The 23,241-nt window shown below is 35.2% G+C and overlaps 2 protein-coding genes across 4 annotated transcripts; both read left to right on the forward strand.

The window, feature by feature from the left end:
- Positions 1-3,905: 3,905 nt before the first annotated feature.
- On the forward strand, positions 3,906-21,023 carry LOC106053397 (S-formylglutathione hydrolase-like). 3 transcript variants are annotated; one of them, XM_056017235.1, is made up of 10 exons: positions 3,906-4,077; positions 5,460-5,562; positions 7,005-7,096; positions 7,917-8,015; positions 8,929-9,053; positions 9,690-9,754; positions 11,507-11,660; positions 13,267-13,332; positions 17,193-17,294; positions 20,660-21,023. In XM_056017235.1, the coding sequence occupies exons 2-10, from the start codon at positions 5,483-5,485 to the stop codon at positions 20,738-20,740; spliced, it is 864 nt and encodes a 287-aa protein (XP_055873210.1). In that variant the 5' UTR covers positions 3,906-4,077; positions 5,460-5,482; the 3' UTR covers positions 20,741-21,023. The 3 variants fall into 3 exon arrangements, with proteins under 3 accessions (XP_055873210.1, XP_055873209.1, XP_055873211.1); XM_056017234.1 differs by having other exon boundaries at positions 3,908-4,077; positions 5,475-5,562; XM_056017236.1 differs by lacking the exon at positions 3,906-4,077 and adding an exon at positions 4,228-4,267 and having other exon boundaries at positions 5,475-5,562.
- Positions 14,232-16,026, forward strand: LOC129923946 (piggyBac transposable element-derived protein 4-like). Its single transcript, XM_056017233.1, has one exon. It carries the CDS (start codon positions 14,351-14,353, stop codon positions 15,743-15,745), a length of 1,395 nt encoding a protein of 464 aa, XP_055873208.1. The 5' UTR covers positions 14,232-14,350; the 3' UTR covers positions 15,746-16,026.
- Positions 21,024-23,241: the final 2,218 nt, after the last annotated feature.

Consider the following 23,241-nt stretch of genomic DNA (forward strand, 5'->3'; position numbering starts at 1 on the left):
TCTTCCCTAGTGCTATTAGAGCATGGAATGGGTTGCCTGAGTCAGCCAGGAAAACAAATGACTTGGAAAAATTTAAGTCATGACTCGATTGACCTAGGAACACGTGTAGGATATCTTCTTTTTTTTTTAAGGAACGTCTGTATTTTATAAGATAAGAAGATAGGATAAGATAATCATAATGATTAGCTCATTTTGAAGAAAAAAGGACATTCAACAAACTAGATTTAAATGTTAAAACATGTGTTTGTGTCGTTTAAGCGCTTTGGACTGTCCGCTTCAATTCATGTCCGCTTCCGTCTCCAGTTGGCACTTAAAAATAATAATCTTTGGAACGTCCAAAAAATATAAAGCAAAACAAAATGTCGACCACATTTCTAACAACTCCCACTTAATCCTTAAAGTGCTGAGCTGTTTTACACTTGGTACATACATAAAGGAAATTGCAATTCTGATGTTTAGAAGCTTAACTACCACACGCGTTTAAAGGGTTAATAGGCTACTAATAATGAACTCTCCGATTTCGAAGGAGAAGCTAGATATTTCACTCGACCACCCAAGCCCAGTTACTGCATGAGGTCTGTTTACGATTTTCTTTGGTGCTCTGCGCTTGAAAATGGCAATGGATTTTTCTTTGGGTCTCCTATGTTTCCGGTCACACTCGTCTGCTCCCAGCTGCATTCCTCTTTGGCAGTGAGATCGAAAATAGCGTCTTAAGTTCTAAGTTGATAACTATGATGTTTCCGGCTGTGGGTGACACCGCTTTCACGCCGTCCATTTTTATTTAAGTAAAGTAAAAATCCCTTTCAGACATTGTAATCTATGAAGCAGATCAGGCACAGGTCGTCTGTTTATGTGGTCCATGGTTAAAGAGGGTGTCATGTGACCAGCACAACGACCAATCGCCTTTACTTTTCTCCAACTAATGTCAGGTATCCATTAAAGCTGGGTGGACTCAGAAAAGACCAAAGGATCCCGAAAGTAAAAAAATATTGGTCTTTTATTTACCCCCCCCCCCCATCCAAAAAAAAAAACAGATCGCTTTAGCCATGGTTCATCTCCTACTATACGAGATTGGTATCAAGGTGGTAAGTTGAACTTCTATACTGTCCGCACCAGCCTCCGGCAAAAAGATTAATCAACACAGATAAACATATATGGGTAGTCGACTGATAACTTGACTTCGCCATTTTTTTTTCCCCAACAACGCAGTCTCAGCTGTGACCTACATATTTTGCCACACCCAGGGCAAGAATAGTTTCAATAACCATTGTCCATCGGAGGTCGATTAAGATTTTCTTTTAGACATCTTCGTCTGTCCTCGGCAGCGGATTTTCTTTTGGTCTCAATTTGGCTATAGATCTATTTATATAAGAGGAAAGTTTACTTACTTAGTTAATAAAAACTTTCACAAGTTTACCAACACAGTTTTAAAAGAGCAATTTTTTTTTTAATAGACAATCCAGTCTAGTTCTAGACTAGAACTCTTCAATATATGTCTTCCGAAAAAAAATGCAGCGGTGCTCAGACGTGCATAGTTTTACATTCAACACGATAAATTTTGTGATTCGAAACAGTCAAATCGCTAGAGGTATTTTCATACATGGCGTTAAAACTATAAATAGCAAGCGGTTTGGTGTATCTGGTGTACCTTATACAAGGCCGGTCTTAGGCCCACTGCAACCTATGCGGTCGCAGTGGGCCCCGCGCTTACATAGGCCCCGCGCTAATTCTGGGTGTAATTATTAAATTGCAGAATATATACACAAAAGCCGTGGAAATCTCCTGAATTCATTAAAATCTACTGAAAACATAAAAATCTACTGAAAAATAGTCAAAATTGTCATTTGTGGGTGTCATTCATTTCGGAAAACGCCAATCCTAAGCGCGATTAAAGAAAAAAGGCATTGTCAGCTTTTATGTAATAAAATGTAATACTCGGGCGAATTTTCACATTAATCGGAAGTTACATTTCTTTATTTAGGCTACTTTTAAAGTCCCCGGCATATAAATATGCCATGGGTTGCAAGGTTCGTAAATTAAAGTTAATTTGATCGCAATTTTGTTCATAGTAAGGAATAAATAAAATTCAAAGTCGAATTTTTTTCTAATATAAAATCTTAATTTTTACTTATTATCCTTATTCCCACCCAGACTAGGCCCCGCGCAATCAGTTTCGCATAGGGCCCCGCAATTGTTAGGACCGGCCCTGACCTTATATATATCTGGAGGATTCCAGCTACCCGTCGCCTCAGCTTGGCGCCTCCGGTGGAAACGGTCTAGTAGTGGAAGTAGATAGGCTAAGTGCGAGTAGCGAACCAGCCCTTTCCGGGCTTCCCTGTGTGAGCTTTTTTTTTTTGTTTTTTCTCTCTCACTCGGGGTAGGGATGGAAAAAACGCCCAGAATCCTGTCCAAAAAGTCCGCCACGCCGTTCCACAAAGGGGGCCGACATCCGTATCCCGTTAGCTGGAGTGGCGGTCCCTGCACGGAACAGTGGCGGATACAGTATAGGAATATGAGACAAGCTCCCCTCAGTTAGCACTGTTCTCGGCCACTTATAGAAAGTGGTTCCACAAAGGGGGCCGTCATCAGTATCCCGTTAGCTGGAGTGACGGTCCCTGCACGGAACAGTGGCGGATACATTATAGGAATTTGAGACAAGCTCCCCGCAGTTAGCTTTGTTCTCGGCCACTTATAGAAAGTGCATGGTGCCCAGGAACGGGGACGGTGCGCTGTGTACACGGCACGGTCCGATTTGGCCCATTCAATCAACATGGCCGTCTACCGTTGGGAGCCCTCAGACAGGATAGGGGTGAAGAGCCCCATGTCCAGGCCTGGTTGTTGAATAATTTAAAAGCCTTTCTAACGACCAACGGGATAATGCGCCTACGGCGCCGACGCCCTACTGGACTTCACTGAAGGTGTATAAGGTAAGTGTTGATAACATAGACATATGTAGGCCTATAGGCCTGAACCATAATCTACAAATGCAAAAACAAAATCTAATAAAATACTCAGAAAGACACAAAGATAAAGGCACTTTCCTCGTTCCATATGCTAGGACCAATTTGTAGCCTACAATGCTCCTTCTTCCCTAGTGCTATTTGAGCAAGGAATGGGTTGCCTGAGCTAGCCATGAAAACCAGTGACTTAGCAGAATTTAGATCATTGGTTAATATGCATGACTAAATGCATGACGCGTAGGACGTAATCATCATCTTTTTTTTTTAAATAGGCTACGTCTGTATTGTATAAGATAAGATAAGATAAAAAGTGTGAGTGGGTTTGGTTGATCTATTGAAGGATGCTAACTAAAAATTCGAGACAACAGATTGAATGACAGTCCAACGATCTTTTTATACCGCATAAATCCCAAGAAAAATCATGCAGTAGTCACTGTACGTATGACTTTATTATTGTTGTGGGCGGAAAGGCTGGAAGGGTAGGTAGTAGGCTATAATATAGTGATACTAGAATTTACGGCCGAAAAGTAATGTGATCGTGTGTGTCGGGTGTGTGTGTCAAAAGACAAAGAACATAACGATGAGTTGAAAAGAAAGAATTTTCAGGCGACATAGAGAGATGGAGAAACAAAAGGAAAGGAGATAGAAATTAGAAAGGGAAGAGTATTCCAAGCGGGCCGTTCCGATTCAACGTAGCGGAATTTACAGGTGAAAAGAATGTTTAGGGGATCGTTAAAATGCGACCCGTTTATCCGAAAAAAAAAGGAGGGGGTTGCTCCTGCCAAAATAATAGATCTAAGGGCTGGGAGCTGGTGAATTCTGCAAGCCGACATATATATATAATCAAGGTCTGAAATATATATAGGTCTGTGATTTATACATTTAAAAAAAAAATAAAAAGAAGAGAGCATGTTCCTGAAAATAGATTTTGCAAAGGCCAAGGCCAAAGGTTAATATTTTATTGTATTAAACACAAGACTGTCCAGACCAAGAGTAACAATCATTATCTGTGGTTGTGGTACTTTTTAGGCTTGTGGACTGTGTCGGTGTGTCTATAAACCATACGTTTGTCATTATATATAGATCTAAGTCGTGCACACAGTTCTTTTTCGTATAGGTAAGCATGCATTAGATTTTAGATCTAGATTCTAGATTATATTCTACATGATACTTGATTAACTTGATACAGGCAGGGGTAACAATGTATTGTTACTTGTAACATAACTAGTCTAATAAGTCAAGTCTTAATGACTCAAGTGTCTCCCGGGGCCGACTCACTGTGACTGTCTGAAGAGTTGAAGTTAGAAGTAGGCCTACTTAGAATATTTAACTTATTATTAGATTTAGATCTAGATTCTAGATCTATTACTTAATTATTAGATCTATCGTATCTAGATTCTACCTATTAAAATAAGACAGTAATAGATCTAATAATAATACTAGATCTAATAACTAAATAATGCCTAAACCTAGGCCTAGATCTATATTTTATTAACTATTACTATATTTCTATATTGTATACTATATTCATAAATATAAGGCATAATAATGTCTAGAACTCTAGATCTGTCTAAACTGCTAGACGCAGCTAGACTAGGACTATGCCAGATCATCTAGAAATCTAGATCTAGAATCTAGATCTAGATTAGATATCTAATAATATTATTAATATAATAGTCTATCTTCTAGACTCTAGACTATATAGATCTAGAATCTAGACTATTATGACTATATCATAGATTCATAGTAATACTAGACTCTCTAGAGATCCGTTAGTAATATTTAGATAATAGATCTAGAATCTAGATCTACTGTACTGTAGATTCTAAATCTAGAAAATAAAATATATATATAGAATTAGAATCTAGAATTAGATCTAGATCTATTTAAGAGTCTAGATCTGACTAGATCTATTTTTCTATCTAGATCTATATAGATTATAGAATATATATATATAATAAAGATCTAGATATATTGCAAGGACTATCTGACTGCTAACAACATGACACAGCTAACTTATATTATATGAACTTGACAATAGTAATCATAATTGTTTTTCATTCGTGGGTTGGGACCCTGGTCATTGAGGTCAATAAGTCAGTAGCTGTTTATCTGTATGTATGCTGATGAACTATCTCGACCCACCAGCGCACGCCTATAATCTCTCTTTCTCCACAGGTTCGAAAGCCAAGGCCAGCGCCACTTCTCCCCCTAAAAGTAAAGTTCATCTTTCAGACCTTGGGATCTATAGGGCAGATGATGTAAAGGTCATATGTTTTAATGGCCCATGGTTAACAAGGGTGTCGTGGGGCCAGCACAATGACTAACCACCTTTGCTTTTCGCCAAGTAATGTCATGTGTGTGTACCCATTAGAGCTGAGTGGATCTTCATCAAGATTTGAGCCCAGGACCCCAGTTTGGAAGCCATGTTCTTTGCCACTCAGCCACATATAATATATATGTATAAATATATTTATATAATATATAAATTATATATAGATGATATTCTTTCAGGTTTTGCCATGACATCAAGTACCAAGCTTACTCTTGTTTCCAGTAACAAGTGTTTTAATGGTGAGCAGAGAGTCTACAGCCATGAGAGGTAATGAAATAAAATTTGAGCTATTTTTTTCATTTATAAATAAGAAATAATATCAGTATTTAAAGTTAACCTTTGACATTGTCTAGAAAAAGTCAGGCTGATTTCCGGCTTGGCTAAAAGTAACTTAATGAATATAATGTCAAATAGAGCGGGGATCTCAGAATGATCACAGCATCAACTAACTGCCAGTCTTCTTTTCTTCTTCGTTTTCCTTCTCATTTTACATGACAGAGGGTTCAGATCAGTAATCCTATATCTGAGATGAACAGCGCAGCCGTTTCCAGATCAGGCATTTGTTTTCTTTAGGATGATTTTGGGGCCAGAGTCGTTCGGGCCTCTTGATATAGTTTGCAGCTTTGAAAGATATTTTCAGCATTCTCTGGTGATGCTCCACAAGGGCAGGTTTAGCTAGTCCTGACTTTTTGCTTCTGGAACATATGTTGTCTCGTTCTATTGTGTCCAGTTCTGATAAAAAAAAGTATGCGTTGGTCATATCAAGATAGCTAATAAAATGCATTACTTTACTTGTAATTGGGATGTGAGCTGGTCCAATTCTCATTTATTCTACACTTATTTTCATCATTTCTTCTGGGTAGAGAGGGATTTCCATTTGTTTGCTCATTCTTTCATCTTTGGCCAGTTTGTCTACTTTTTCATTGCCTTCTAAATCAAAGTGTGCTGGAACCCATTGAAGAACAGTTTCCTTGCTGTTGATGTTAAGATTTACAAGAGCTGTCCTGAGTTGTTTTACTTAGGAAGTATCACATTTTTTCAGGCTTTGAAGGACTGTTTTGGCATCTGTCAGTAAGACACTTTGGCTGTTTGGTGTACATGGGTAGTTTATTAGTGTAGTAGCTTCTAGTTCAAGTGCCAGTCTTCTATATCATGGTTGATCCAGTTTTGGTACTCTTTATTTACCATGAAGTCTGACGTAGGTGATACTATATGGAATAAGAATGGCTTTCAGAAAGTACATCTGCTGATTTCTGGTCATGGAAAAAGAATATACTATAGTAGCACAACATTTGAGGATGACTGGATTTGTCATTCTGGGTATCACAATTCTAATTTAGACAAATGTTTGGTTATGTTCAGGCGGCAATGACCAATGCAACCATCCATTTCCTATCTTCCTTTTTGTAATATCCATCACATAGATATTTAAATCTTGGAGTGTCTCTTTTGATTCTAAGTCAACTTCCCAACTCCAGGCACACCCTCCATGATACAAGAATATAAAAGCATCATGTGTAACACTGCACTCATTCTTAACCTTCGGAATGAAAGACATCGCCATTATTAGCCGGTCAATCATAAAAATGTAGATTGGTTTACTTTTTAAAAACATTTTATCTTGCTCTATGGGCATGTATTGAATAAATATTATTCACTTAATATGATAATAGTAATGATTTTTTTTCTTGTTTTATGGTAATGTATAGTTCAGAGGTCGGATGTACCATGAAATTTGGAATCTTTCTTCCTGCCAGTGCTCTGGATGGCACCAAGCTTCCTGTTCTGTACTGGCTATCAGGTAAGTCATAGACCTTTAGACAAATTATTTAAAAAAAAAACAAAACCTGCAGGCAGTGAAGATGTCTTTCTGCAAGAGAACAAAGTTGATTTTTTTTTTAAAGAGAAGGGGGGGGGAGAGAGAAAGTGGAACTTTCAGCGTGACAAGTAGTGGGTTGGCAAGCTTTAGCAGAGAAATAGGTACAAAAATTAGTGGTATTTGTCAGCTTATGAACATTAATATGTCCATCTCTACATTTTGTTAGACTTTTAAAAAATTTAATTAAGAGGACATTGATCCTAAAAAATGATCAGTAGAAGATAATAAGGATGTAGAGGATAGATCTTGATAATACAAGACAAGGAATTGAATTGTCATTATTAGAAAAAGATATAATTTTTTTTTTAGATATTCATTGTTATCTCTATTATTTTAAGTTATATTTGATAAAGTTTGTGGCAGAGTATATCTTTGTATGTTAGCTAATAACTAGGATTCCATGTGTTACTGATGTATTTTCTTGGGGAATTAGTTTGTGCTTAGTTGATACTGATGACAAACCTATATATTTTGGTTTAATGAGGTCAATGTTAATTATAAAATCAGCTTTTATAAGTCCTTGAAGATATTTTCATATTATTATAGTTTAATAATAGCTGAAAACATTAGTACTGTTCTGTTACAGTTAAAATAAACTGAATAAGATAATTAAAGATATTATACATAAACAAGATGACAACTTCAACTCTCTTGCCAATGTAATAACTCTAACTATAGACTCGAACTGTAAATAATGTTAAGATTGTATACAACGCAAATACTTTAACATTTTCTATTTTAGGTTTGACATGCACAGAACAGAACTTTATAACAAAAGCTGGAGCCCAGAGAGTGGCTGCTAAACAGAATGTTATCATAGTGAACCCAGACACAAGCCCAAGTAAGTCTAGTCTTTACTCACATATCTAGCCTTTATACATAACTAGCAGTCTCTATGGCTAATCGTATTTCCATAAAGCGCTTGGCCTCCAAACTGAGGGTCCCAGATTAGAATCCTGGTGATTACTGGGATTATTAATTTTGAGATCTTTTGGCTCTACTGGGTACCTGACATTAGTTAGATTGCAAAGTCTGAAAAGGGAGCTTTACTTTATCCATTATTATAGAGGACCTGCTGTACCAATGTTTGTTGCTTGATGAAAAATTTTCTTATCAATTTGATCTTTTTATATGTGATAAAAATTGAAGATATCCAGAACATTATCAAACTCTGTGTGAGTCCGGGCTTAAGAGGCTCAAATCCCTCTCTTTCAAAAAGCCCTGTACAAAAATGTATGTACACATATATATATATATGACTCGAAGAAAAGCCTTATTCTTATTACTATCTGTTATATATATATATATATATGGCTTCCAAGTAATGCTGAAGAGAAATTCAGTCTGGGAAGTTTCTTCTCTCTTAGCATCATGGATCGAAGTTAGGCCTGAGCTGTGCAAAATTTAAACCAACTTGTTGAGAGATATTGTTATGCTCCAATGATTCAGTGATAGCATGTGCTTTTTTTAACATGTCCCGGAATCTTTTATTAACCAATGTCACCAGTGTGAAATTAGCTTGAGCCTCTCAGTTGTAGCTGCATAGTTGTGCACCACACTTCCACAAGGTAGAAAATAAATAATTTATGTTAAATTTATTAGGCTATTTTTTGGTTCTGAAAGTTTGAATCTAAGATACTGCATGAAATAGTTATACCCCTTTGTTATCTTTTTTATTCTTATTAAGTGAGACCCAGGCTGAATTCCTTAATGCTTATCTTAAGAACTAAACTATTTTTTTTAATCATTCTCAGGAGGCTGTAACATTGAAGGTGAAGATGATAGTTATGACTTTGGCACAGGGGCAGGATTCTATGTAGATGCAACTACTGAGAAGTGGAAGAAGAACTATCGAATGTATTCATATGTTACCATAGAAGTAAACTGCCTTTTATTTCAAATTTAATTTGCAGTGTATATATGCAAAGAATATATTTAGAAAGTATACTCATCATAAACATCACAATCATCAAACTCAATTTTGGCGATTGCTTGAGAGTCACAAAGCCTCTAAAATCCTCTCTTGCGAAAGCCCGGGACAGAAAGCCTGCAGCTGTGTGTATAGAGAATAAGACACAGTTTCATCTTCTTTCCCTCAGTGGTGGCACCATGAATCGAAGTTTTGCCTGAACCCTATGAACTAAAAAGACAGTAGCCTATTCTGCATTGTGCTATAATAGCTTGTCCAGGCTGCTGAGCTTCCAGTAGGAGGCAGGGTCAAGGCCCCTCATGTGCTACTAGACTCTGCTGGCTTTTCGGGACTTGCCCCAGTATTTAAACCATTTTTCCATTTATTATCTTTATAGTAGATTATTATAAAGAAGAAACACATTTAAATTATTATTCATATATTATTTTGTAATCATTTCCTCTGTGACCAGAAATATTTTTTTTTACTGTTACTGTCTTTTCTTTGCGTTTTAATAAATAGAATAAATATTTATTTGTTCTTTGTATGAAATGAGAAAAACTTTGGGTTCATTTTTTTTTTCACTTTTATAATCTTTCTTTACAGCTTATTGATGTTATTAATGAAAACTTTCAAACTATTCCAGACAGAAAAGGTATTTTTGGACATAGGTAAGTATTCATTTTAGCTCATTTTTAACATTTGAGTAAAAATAACTCAATTTTGTATTTTGGTCATGCCACACAATCAGAGGACACTCTTGTTTTAGATTGTCAGTAATATGGGGTTTTTAACTCTTTCATTGCGGATTATTTTCATCGAAAAAAAAAAAAGTTTTCTGGGATGAACACAAATTTTCAACGAGTTACTAAATCTAACATAACTTTTTTATTTTATTAAATAATTTAACATATTTTGATTTTATTTTAAAGGAAAATGAATGGGCTACCAAAAAAAAATTTGTTTCATATATTTTAAACTGAGCATGGAAAAAAAATATTTTTAAAATTCATTAAAAAATCAATATACTGAAAGATGTAACCTTTTAATTTAACATTTAATCCATAAATATTGAAAAATCACAATACTAAACACATTTAATCAAGTCAAATTCCATTAAAGATGAACAAAAGCACTAAGAAATAGTGTTATTTACATTTTTCGGGTCCCGTGAAATAAACTAAAAAAGAGTAACCATTAACATGATGTTTTTTGTTGATACTGCAGCAAATTTACTACCAAAACAAGGAACAATCACTCCCACGTCCAGTAATTTAAAAAAAAAAAGAGAAATAAAAAGCTTAACATATAAAAGATAGTGAAATAAATATTATCAACCTAGTTGCTCGATGAGAGTAACGCTGCACTAATTTTTAGGATGTCCTAAAGTTGACAGCTTATTCATAATGCTGTTTAAGTAAATGTAGTTGGTCATTGTGCTGGCCAGTGGTAACCTTGGCTATACAAACTATTAAGCCTTTCATCATCTGCAACATAAATAAAATAAATTATGTCTTTTATATAGCGCTACTTTCATGCTTATAGCATGCTCAGAGCGCTTTGGTCCAATCTCAGTTGTGGATCAGTTGGGGGGGGGGGATCTAGGAGAAGGTTTTTCTGTGCTGCTTTTAGCCGCTCAGTAAACACAACTCTGCCCAAGTCGGGTGTCAAACTTCGAGCCCCCCTTCATAGGTAGCCAAGCCAAGCTAAGTTCAAGCGCACTTAGTCTCTCGACCACGCTTCCCACTACATAACACAACATAACTGCTAGATCTCACAGGGAAATTGGACACATCTACTTGCATTTGTTTTTTTTTTGTCTTTCAGAGTTGGAAACATATATATTCTTATCTTATATAATCCAGACGTTACTTCAAAAAAGAAGATGATTACGTCTTACGCGTCATGCGTTTAGTCATGCATTCTTTTCTGAGACAAACCATACAAGGTTGAAAATTTCCCTTATACATATTTTTATCTTCATCATTTCATAGCTATGTTAAAATTGTGTGAAGTAAAAAGTAAAGTTCCCCTTTCAGAAGTTTTTGATCTATGGGGCAGGTAATGTAAAGGTCATCTGTTTCTTTGGCCTACTTTTAACTAGGGTGTCACGTGGCCAGCACAACGACCAATCGCCTTTACTTTTCCCCAACTAATGCCAGGTACCTATAAGAGCTGGGTGGTCTAAAAGTCGCACAAGGATCCAGAAATTAAAAATCCCAGTCTACACCAGGAGTCGAACCCGGGAATCCTGGTTCAGAAGCCAAGCCCTTTACCGCTCAACCTTCTAAAATTGTGTAAATAGCCACAAATCCTGCTGTAGGACTCTTTATTGTATTGTTGGTTGAATTCTGTAATGTATCATGATTTTCTCATCTTGCTTCCACTGATTGATGTACAGATTGACATATTTCATTTTTCAGTATGGGTGGACACGGTGCACTAATCTGCGCCCTGAAGAACCCTGGCTTGTACCGATCTGTCAGTGCCTTTGCTCCCATTGCTCACCCAACCAAATGTGCCTGGGGAAAGAAATGCTTCACAGGTTACCTTGGACCTGATGATCACGTGTGGCGGGTAAGGAAACATTTCCTTTTTTTTTTTGGCCTGCTAGCTTAAAAAATGTAATTGTCAATTCCTAACTGTCCAAGCAGTCTTCTTCTTATTATTATCATATGAAATACAGACGTTACTTCAAAAAAGAAGATGATTACGTCCTACGCACATTCCTATGTCAATATAGTCATGCATGTTAACCAATGTTAACCATTCTTGAGCCTTCATCTGTAAAATTATAAAGTTTGAATTCACACTCATTTGTTGCCTGTCATCATCTTAGGATAAGTCATAATGCAGGCAGTGCAGTACTGTGAACACAATAACTTATAACAGATAGCCCAGAGCCAAAATGTTGATTTTATGCCTTATTGAGATTTCCAATACAAATCTGACATATACCGTATTGAAGCAAGAAACTAAATGGAAGCGGTTTATAGACAATTATTTTATTTTTTCAATTTATTTTGTAAGACTCTTTATTGTATTGGTTATTGTGCCATTTAGCAAGAAGAAAATCAATATTTAGTTATTAATCATGAAAGGGGTCAAACCAGCTCAGCTTTCGTCTCTTTCATCTGTTGAGGAGTTCCTTCCTTTTTGACAGCTAAAGTGTCGACTAAATTAGGATATTATAGTTTGCAAAGAGCAATCTACAATCTTACAGCTAAGAACAGGGCACACATCTTTAAATTGTTCACATAACAGAATATACCCACCCCCTCTATAGACACACTGCACCCCACCCTTATGAAACTGTTAATCATACATTCTTTGAAACCCCCCCCCCCCCCAATTTAATTCACATTAGACAGAACCTAAAACTATAACAGCCCAGCATAACCAACACTATATGGCTGTGCAGAACAGATCAACAGCAAACTAATTTAATACTCCTTAGAACCTATAACTATAACAGCCCAGCATAACCAACACTCTATGGCTGTGCAGAACAGATCAACAGCAAACTAATTTAATACTCCTTAGAACCTATAACTATAACAGCCCAGCATAACCAACACTCTATGGCTGTGCAGAACAGATTAACAGCAAACTTCTTTTCATTGGCACAGCACAGACTGCAAAAGAGGCTGCAGCAAAAAGCTGACTAGAGGAAGTACCATTCAAACAGGAATAGGAGGAAACTTGCTAAGCTAAGGGGAGACTGTTAGGCTCAATAAGGATTCAATATCTTGCTAATGTTTATTTCAAAGTGGTACATCTAAACTTGTAAAAACTCCATGAGAAAAGATCATGTCATTAGTACTTTGAACGACTTTACTTACTTTGAGCCTCCGGATCAGTTCAATGCCTTGGGCTGCCAGCAAACTCCATAGAAATCTGCCATGCAATGTCTGCAACCTTTTCCCGTTCTGTATCCACTGCCCTGAGGTCCTCCATTAAGGTGTGGATTTAAGTATAAGACTGTATTGTTGTGTTGTTAATTATCTTGTATTACAAATTTTATGGCAGATTGACCTTCTAAAAATATGGAACGACTTGCATAAAAACTTTCAATGACTTACTTATTTTGTATTGATGTTATTTTATTGTATTGGTGTTAATTCACATGATTTAATAAAGAGAAACAGTTTAAAATTTTCTTTTGTTGTTTTCCCCCTGACAGGAGTATGATGCCACTGAGCTAGTCAAGTCTTACAATGGTCCCCCTTTGGATATTTTAGTGGATCAGGTCAGTCCATCAGTTATATTACTTATTACCTCCCTTCAGTTAACTCCCTGCAGACGGCTAACAAAGAAATGGTACTCTGGTGTACCATACTTTTGACAACAAATAAAACTATTTAAAAATTATTTTTTTTAAATGAAATATGCTTCCCTATGAAATATAATGAAGATAAAATAGTTTGGTGCAAAAAAAATTTGCAAATTCTATTTATATATTATTTCTCGTTCATTATAAAAACCTAAATACGAGAACGATGGCACGACGCCATTTTGGATTTTAGAAAGCCACACGCTTGTTGACGCTCGCTAAAACTAAGCCGAAAATGGACTCAGATTCGGATTATCAGCCTGAAACTGATGTAGATTCAAGTGATGATGAAGTCTGGGAACTCATTGACTCTTCAGATGATTCAGATGATGAGAATATTCCTCCCAACAGCACTCTGAATGCGACACAGCCAAACGTGTAAGTAACCATTATTTTTAGACCTAGGCTAGAGCAAGACCGATCGTCTAGATCTAGATCTACTGATCTAGATATCTAAAACGTTTCAATGTGTAATTGAAATTGTTCTGTTCTTTTAATAATTATTAGTTAATCCCATTGTTTTATTTCATAAAAAATATTTAGTTTGAAAAATATCAAGCCTTCTGATAAGCTCATCTATGCTAGTCATCTTTGTTTACATGATCAGCTGATTCAAGCCTTTGTTACACTTTGTAGCTTGTCAGCTGTTGATATCTAATAATTATACAAATGTAAATAATTTTATATTTAGAAATCTAGTCCTCAAGTTTTTTAATTTTGTATTTTCAAAGTACATTTGTCAATTTTTCTAATTTTTTTTTTTTTTTTGTATATCAACAGAAACTATGGCTATGATGTGCTGGACACTCTGCCAGAGGCCCCAGCAAGCTTTCTTCCAGAAAGGGTCCCTGGTATACAGCTTGACCAAGTTAGGACACGAGACTCTGCTAAACAATTTTTCAGAGCTATTGACTTTTTTAAACTTTATTTTACAATGGATATTGTTTTGCAAATCTGTCAGTACACCAACACCTATGCAACTGAACATGGACTGCAGAAACCAAGTGTGTTCCAGAGTTGGTATGAACTAAGCCCTGACGAATTCTACAGATTCTGTGGACTTATCATGTATGCTGGCATTGTTCAGGTCCCCAACATTGAGCGATTCTGGTCAACCAAATCTCTATACAATGGACTTTGGGCAAGAGCCTTTATGTCACGTGACAGATTCAAGGCAATAATGTGTTTTATTAAAGTGTCAAATCCACTTACAGAGGATCCCAATGATAAACTCTGTAAAGTGAGAATGTTAACGACATACATTAGAATGAAATGTATAAAGCTTTACCAACCTCATCAAAATGTCTCTATTGATGAAAGAATGGTTCGGAATAAAGGTAAATATGCATTTCGACAATACATTCGAGACAAGCCAACAAAGTGGGGCATGAAACTGTGGATCCTTGCTGATTCTTTAAGTGGGTATACCTATGATTTTGATATATATTTAGGAAAGCAACAGGATAATGGCCCTTTTGGATTAGCTTATGGGGTGGTGATGAAGTTAACTAAATCTATATCTAGGCAAGGGTATAGGCTTTTTTTTGATAACTTTTATACTAGTGTCCAATTATTAAAAGATCTTTGGTTTATAGGGATTGGAGCATGTGGAACTGTTCTTAGGACCAGAAAAGGTTTTCCTAATGCTATAAAAGATGTTAAAAATTTTGAAAAAAAATCTAAAAGGGGAGACATGAGATGGATCAGGGATGGACAGTTATTGACAGTTCAGTGGAGAGACAATAAGACCATATCATTAATGTCGACTATTCATGATGCCAATGACAGTGTAACAGCTAAACGACGGACTAAAACGAATGGACAGTTTGAAAATTTGACTGTGAATCAACCAACTATTGTACATGACTATAATAAATACATGGGGGGTGTTGACAAAAGTGACCAGCTAATTAATAAATATAATGTACTTCGTAAAACAAATAAATATTGGAAGACTATTTTTTTTCATATGTTAGATATAGCTAGGGTTAATTCCTATATTCTTTTTCAAGACTGGAGGGATAAAAATAAAGATGTACCTGAGCTGAAAAGACCCACAAGATATGGCCAACTTAATTTTACTGAAGAATTAATTAGAGAGTTAGGAGATATAGGTATTGACGATCCTGTACCAATCGCGTCTAAGCCCCCTGTTCATTTTAAGCATGCAATGGATCCACAGTTTATGGATAAGAGAGGGAACTGTAAATTATGTTACAGTAATGAAAAAATAGTTAGAAGAACTAGTGTTAAATGCAAGGTGTGTGATGTGTTTTTATGTTTTCAAAAAGAAAGAAACTGTTTGTCTCAGTACCACAAATTACTATAAAATCCTGTTTTTTTGTTCTATTTCTCACTGTACTATATAATAAGATGTGTAACTAACAAGTTTTACTCTATTTTTGGATAGTTTATAATATAATTTTGATGTTTAAGTAAATAAAAAATAATAATTTTCTAACTAGTAAAAAATCATGTCGATGTCATCATTTTTCTAGAAAATGATTATTGTTTTCAAAAATTTGTAAAAAATTTATTTGTCAATGAATTAACTTCATTTTTGTCAGTTGTATACAGAATTGAATGTATTTTAATAAAATGTAAATATCATTATCAAATATTTATTTATTTATTTTTTGTCTTCTTTGTGAATGTGAATTTTTAAAAAAAATTAATTATTGAAAAAAAATGTATGACATAATTATTTCTTTAAAAAGAAAAAATATATTTTAAAATGATTTCAAACATAGATAAATTGAAAGAGCTTTCAATTTCAAACAAATTGATGTATAACACTCAATATAAAACTGTAATTTAACAAAGTTATGCCCTGCCAAGTAACAGACCCCCAGTCGCTGACAAATTTCTAGAAAAACCTGCAGTCTGTTAAGAGTTAAGAGATGGCTCAAAAAAAAACATGTATTTTAGTTTCAGTTTACTTGTGGGAACAGTATGACTTTATCTTTTAATTTAAATTTTTTTCTGACATTCCTGTAAATGCCTTTTACAAATTTAAATTTATTAATTATTCTAGTTTGTTAAACTTTGTAGAAATAAAAGAATTCATTTATAAACTTTGGTTGAATTAACGTTGGCTCCAAGTTTTTAAAATATCTAACAATTACTATGCATATAGAGAGAAATGCCAGATTCTATGAGGTTGATAAATTCATTCAGTTATACAGTTCTGTACCATGCTAAACAAATAAATTCCACACAACTCCCTCTTTGTAGACACTGCTCCCATTCTTATGAAACCGTAAACCATATCCTCTTTGAATGCTTTTTCCTAACCCACCTTAGGCAAACCCTACTTAAACTACAGTCCAACATAACCAACACCCTGTACGGCAGTGCTGAACAACTGAAAAGAACAGCACACTATTTTACCTTGGCAAAGTCTGCCAAAGAGCTCACAGCTCAGCAGCAAAAAACTGGCTAGAAGAAGTACTATGCTGAAATAATTCCAGCAAATACTTTGTATTGTTTTGAATATATTTACTGCATAGGTTTCAATTATGTACAAAAGTATTTAAAAAACAAGGAACATTAAAAGCTTTGATCTCGGTGATTAAACATGAAAGAAAAAGCAACTAGGTTTCATAAATATTTATTTTATGCTGAAACGTGTCTGTCACTTCCAGCCTTGTTTAATTCTACACTAAATTCTTTTCTTTGGGCCCTCAGACAACAACCAGTGCTATTATCTAATCTCTCACTCATAATGGTTTAAACATTTTTGTTCTTTTCTAAATTGTCTTTGTTGCCTGGCTCAGGGTGCCTCTGATGATTTCCTGAAGGAGGGTCAGCTACTCCCAGAGAGGTTGATGGAATCCTGTGCTGAGAGCAAGATGCCATGTATAATGAGGATGCAGGAGGTACATATGAGATATATATATATATATATACTAGCCGGATATGACATGTGGGCTTTAGTTTGTGTACAGGTTTACATGATGTGTTACAAAGTTTCAATCTTCAATAGAGATAAGTTTATGTTGTTTTTTTTTGTTTTTATTTAATTTTAGGGCCTTCTGGTTGTTGGTGGGGCATTATACATACACTGCGGTCTCCGCCCTGATTCAAGGAACAATCCTACCAAATTTGATCAAGATTGGTCAAACGGTTTTGATTTCTATGCGGGACATACATACATACGCCTTACTTTGTGCTTTATATATTAGATATTGTAATGAGTCTCACTATCCAGGCTCACTGCACCACTGCTTCACCATACATAACCGTATTGCTATATACACTCTGTAGTGCTGTACCAAACTTTACTGGCCAAATGATCTCATCCTACTTGCACTGGGTTCAACTGTTCCAGACAGGCTTCACATTGGACTCACTGTACCAGACTAGGTCTTGACTCTGAATCCAAACCATCTTGACTCTGAATCCAAACCATTTTGACTGTGAATCCAAACCATCTTGACTGTGAATCCAAACCATCTTGACTCTGAATCCAAACCATCTTGACTCTGAATCCAAACCATCTTGACTCTGAATCCAAACCATCTTGACTGTGACACCTTCGCTCTTTATATTGGTGTAATGGGGTGTGTGTGTTTATATGGTGATGGTAGGAAGAGGCTAGCGATTGGTTGTGAATAATGCAACATAGGTGGCGTTTTTGCCACTTGGTCTTAGTTAGGGAAGACGACTCCAGAACATGAGACTGAATTGGTTGTGTTATTGTAGTGATTTAGATTTTTGTTATGAAATAAGTCTACTACATTTATTTGATCTCATATTAACTTTATTTTGTATATATTATAAAGTTATATTAAGTATTGTTCACAAGCAAGTTATTCAGATTAATAAGATATATTACACCTATAGCGGTTTAGCTGTCTACCAGCATTATGGTGCTACAAGTCAATGACTGGTAACAATAATAGGGTCTCCCCGACAGAAAGTCGCGTAAATATTTTATCTCCATGCAAAGCTCTCTGCCTCTACATCTTCAGTTCACCATTTTCATGAATGGCGTCCCTTATGTTGACTTGTCGATCCTGTGTAAATGTTGTGACAAATTTTTTTCCCCAATTTTTTGTGGTATATTAACTCTTTGGCTCCGGAATTAATTCGGAATTATTTGCCACTTTTGGACGGAATTAATTTTTCCGCCATTTCAGAGTGCGCTACTTTGCTTCGATATAACTTGTATAACTTTTTTATTTATTATTGGAAAATAATAAACTTGATATAGAATTAAAGAGAAATGGATGCTCTTTCCATTTCTTATGTTTTCTAGTTTGCAAATTATGTTGTTTTTGTAATTTTGGGTTTTGAATATAAAAATTAAAAATGAAAAACTCACCAACTGACATTGAAAATATCCATCCAAGTGCATGTTTAAAGAAAATTTATTGTTCAAATTGAATTGAAATAGCTTTTTTTCTCATTTTTATCCATTTGTTTACAGAACACCACAGAAGAAACAGCAATAGATGCAAAAAATAATAAACTGGAACTAATAATCCAATGTCACTACTTTAACGAAAAAGCCCATAAAAAAAGCAACACGTTTGGAACAAAACACTTTTACCCTAAAACTAGTCCAACTGTACAGCATATATATATTTATAGTATTTTCTTCTAAAGTTCTTCATGTACTTAGTATATAAATATTCCTTCTAGTTGTGATATTCATGGAAGCAGTCAATATGAATGTGTGGGTTCGACTCCCATCCAGCGCAAACATAAACCGTTCTCCCTGACCCAAAGTGTTTACATACTCTGTCTTTCTTTATAGTTATAGGTCTCCATTCTCTGAAAATGGATCTTATTATTCTAGCAGGGGTGTTCCATTTAATCCTATGGTCAGCATAGCTATTTATTTTGCTAACAAGACTATCAACAATGTGATTGTCAATGAAAAAAACATTCCATCTCAATAAATGCAGTGCTGACTAAGTCTAGGTTGACAACCCAATTTCTTGGTGGAATAAATCTGAAATTGTTCTGTTTCAGTGCCTAGATGATAGATCTAGAGATCTACATCTATCTGATTAGATTTAGATCTAGATAATGTAGAGACAGCTAAACTAGTTCTAGATCTACATTGAACATTAGCTGGGGGTGGAGCTGCTTCATCAGCTAATAAACTTCATCATTACTAGGCCTAGGCCTAGGTCTAGACCTATAAATTAATTTACTAGATTACTAGATCTAGATCTATATAATTAGATTTATCAATATCACCATCAGATGAAACAAAACCACTGTCATCTGAATTCTTATACTTCTTTATCAAACAAATATTTAGATCTACAAAGTTTATATGGCCTTGGTTGAAGCTCCATATTAAAAAAAACACGCACACAGAAAAAATAAATGTCATCTCTTTACAAACTTCGTACAAAATAAAAACACGTTAAATGAAGGAAATTCCGGATGTTTAGCAAAGGGAAACTATTCTAGATAAACATTAAGCAATAAAAAACAAGAATTGGAGAAATGGAAACGAAAAAAAAAAATTTGAAATAGCCGATGCCCCCAGCGTTGGTCCGACTTTTTTCCCCTTTTTTAAAATCAACGCCCTGTGCGTTGGTGCGGAGCCAAAGAGTTAAAAAAAAAAAATAAACTGCTAACTAGGCTCCCATTAAATACATTTATTTTCTATACCTGTGCATTAGAAATTCAATATTTTTGTTTTTCGTCATGCTTCAATGCACAAATTCAACACACAAATCTGCTAGTCAAGAGGGCTAAGAGTAGAGGCGGGCATCTCAGTTTTGTAGATTTGAAACTGTCATTTTATTTATTATTTATTTCCCCTGATAAGGTCTCATTAGGAAAAGGCCATTTAAAAAAAAAAAAAGAGAAAAATAATATCGCCCCCAGAACTATAACACTTCAAGCTCAATGATTTATTTAGTACTTTATGGGCTGCTGCTTGACATGTAAATACAGGTAGTAAATAAGGCTCCTCCTTGCAATCTATGGGGCAGATGATGTAAAGGTCATCTGTTTCTGTAGCCCATGGTTAGTGGGGGTGTCATGTGGCCAGCACAATGACCCAACTGCCTTTACTTTTCCTCAACTTGTTCACCAGAGCTGGGCAGACACAGAGGTGCCCTAAAGATTCCAAAAATTAAAAATCCCAGTCGTCACGCGGATTCAAACTTGGGACCTCTCGGTTCAGAAGCCAAGTGCTCTACCACCACGCCTCCTTTTTAAGTTGTGCTTTGGCATTTATCTCATTGTGTAATCTCTTCCTGTTGTATCTTTTCAGGGCTATGACCACAGTTATTATTTCATTTCCACATTCATAGAAGACCACATCAACCACCACGCCAAGCACTTGCATGGCTGAACTGTTCAAGGTGGTAGACTTGATGTATTTCAAAGTTAATGTCACAATTAAGTTGTTTTGTTTTTGTTGTTCAATTACCTGGAGCCATGAAGACACTTCTTGTTTTTGTTGTTCAATGAACTGGAGCCATAAAGACACTTCTTGTTTTTGTTGTTCAATTAACTGGAGCCATAAAGACACGTCTTGTAACAAGTTTTCTTTTGATGTATGATTGTACTTTAAATCATTTTGCAGTTGCACTGTAGATATATATGACAATATAATGTGTTATCTAAAAAGAAAATTGTTTTAAGTTTTGACGTTGGGATCCTTATGTTCTGTGAATTTGACTTCAGTTACCTTGAAGGATGAAAAATAAAATATGGTCGAAAGCTATACAATTTAGACTTAATAAAAGTACTTATTAGATCTTGAAATCAATGAGGGGCAGATGTCTCGTGGCAAACATGGGTTATCATGTAGCCAGCACATTGACCATGTGCCATCACTTCCCCAATCTATGTCCGCTACGGTACCCGTTAGATTTAGGTGAACTTGGGGGCATCCTAAAAATACTGAATTTCAAAATCCCAGTCTTCAACCCAAGACCCTTTGGTCTTCCCCTTGTCCACTATACAGAGACCATTCATTATAGAAGGCCTAAACACTGACCGGCAACGTCACAACCTGTGGGTAGTAGAGACCAGTAGCTCCTTGCCACTTTGCACAGACCTGTGACGTGGCGACGAGCTATTGGTCTAAATTAACCACAGGTTGTGCAGGTCAGTGATGTGGCAGGTCTGCAGCAGTACTGCCCTCTCTGATAGGCAATGAGAATCTCCTTGGGGATGTTTATTATTATTATTATTACAGATAACCACAATTTCACTGAAACAAAACAAATTCAATAGTTTAAAGCAGTTTATTTGAGTTGTATATACTAAGATGTTACAATTACATTCATCCTTTGGCTCCATGGAATATATCACATGGAATATATCACATGGAATATATCACATATTGTTTGGATAACAAGCATAAAAAAAAAGGTACAAAATTGCTTGACATGACAACTAGAGATTGAGTTAACAGAAGTAGAGTTACTGCACCATGTCCACATACTCACAACAATCGGAAATCAATAAATAAGCTCTCTCACACATATGTCAGACTAGTCTTAAGTTAAATGATTAAAGAGCATTCATCCATGCCATGAAGCCAGATGACTAGGTTACAATGACCCAAGCTTAATGAGAATAGTTCCTAAATAGTGGGAGAATAGTTTAAATTAAACACAAAAAAGGCTCAAGAAAGCACACCAAATGATGAGCTAACTAGTCTAGAATTTCAGTTTTCAATGTTCAAATTAAATAAAGAAAAGGCTAATTTGAGTATCTTACGTTTAGTTTGGCACATCAGGCCATATGCCCATGAATATTTTTAAAATTTCAACTAATGGGGACTTACTAATAAATAATAATGCTCTATCAATAATGAATGTATTCTGAGAGCATTCTATTAATTATAAACCACCAGTAACAAGTCCATGTCACAGTCATTACAAAGTAAACTTTGTACACTAAATAGTTCATATATCAAACAAGTCATTCAGTTTTGAAATGACAATTTCTTTAGGATTATTGGTTGAATGACAATGATTAGTTGTTTTTCAATAGTTCACATATCAAACAAGTCATTCAGTTTTGAAATGACAATTTCTTTAGGATTATTGGTTGAATGACAATGATTAGTTGTTTTTCAATAGTTCACATATCAAACAAGTCATTCAGTTTTGAAATGACAATTTCTTTAGGATTATTGGTTGAATGACAATGATTAGTTGTTTTTCAATAGTTCACATATCAAACAAGTCATTCAGTTTTGAAATGACAATTTCTTTAGGATTATTGGTTGAATGACAATGATTAGTTGTTTTTAAAAAATAAAAATATGATTCCATAAATGAAATATCAATACAAGCAGCATGTATTGAAAGAAAAGACCAGCATTATATGTTCAAATAACTTTAGTAGAAATTACTTAAGATAAAAAGATTAAAAATTAAAAAAGCAATGTAGTGGCACAACTCAGTCATAATTCCTGGGATTCAAATTCATGACTATTTATTTGATTCTTGTATTTATATAAGTATTGCCTAGCCAAGACATTCATCTTCTGAAGCTATTTGCAGGAATCTCCCTTCCTTTTCTCCCCTGGAGAAGGCTTGATTCTCTTATAGTAAATACCAAGTGATTACCAGAATTCTGCAAAAAAGAAACAGTTTTGTTTTAGAAAAAAAAAGCAAGGAATATTATATCTTAAACTAAGCAAACAAACAGCAAGCAACACCTCCATCAAAAAAAAAAAATTAAGTACAAAAGTAAGAGGTCATTTTTAAACAGGTTCATACAACTAGCTTTGTAGCATCTTTCCTATCAATGGAGTGGTTTCTTGTGAATATTTTCATTTTACTTCTGCACTTATCCCACATTAGAAGCTAGTAGTTGTTAAGGACTTTCACG

Source organism: Biomphalaria glabrata, chromosome 18 (assembly GCF_947242115.1).
Source record: "Biomphalaria glabrata chromosome 18, xgBioGlab47.1, whole genome shotgun sequence".
NCBI lineage: Eukaryota > Metazoa > Mollusca > Gastropoda > Planorbidae > Biomphalaria > Biomphalaria glabrata.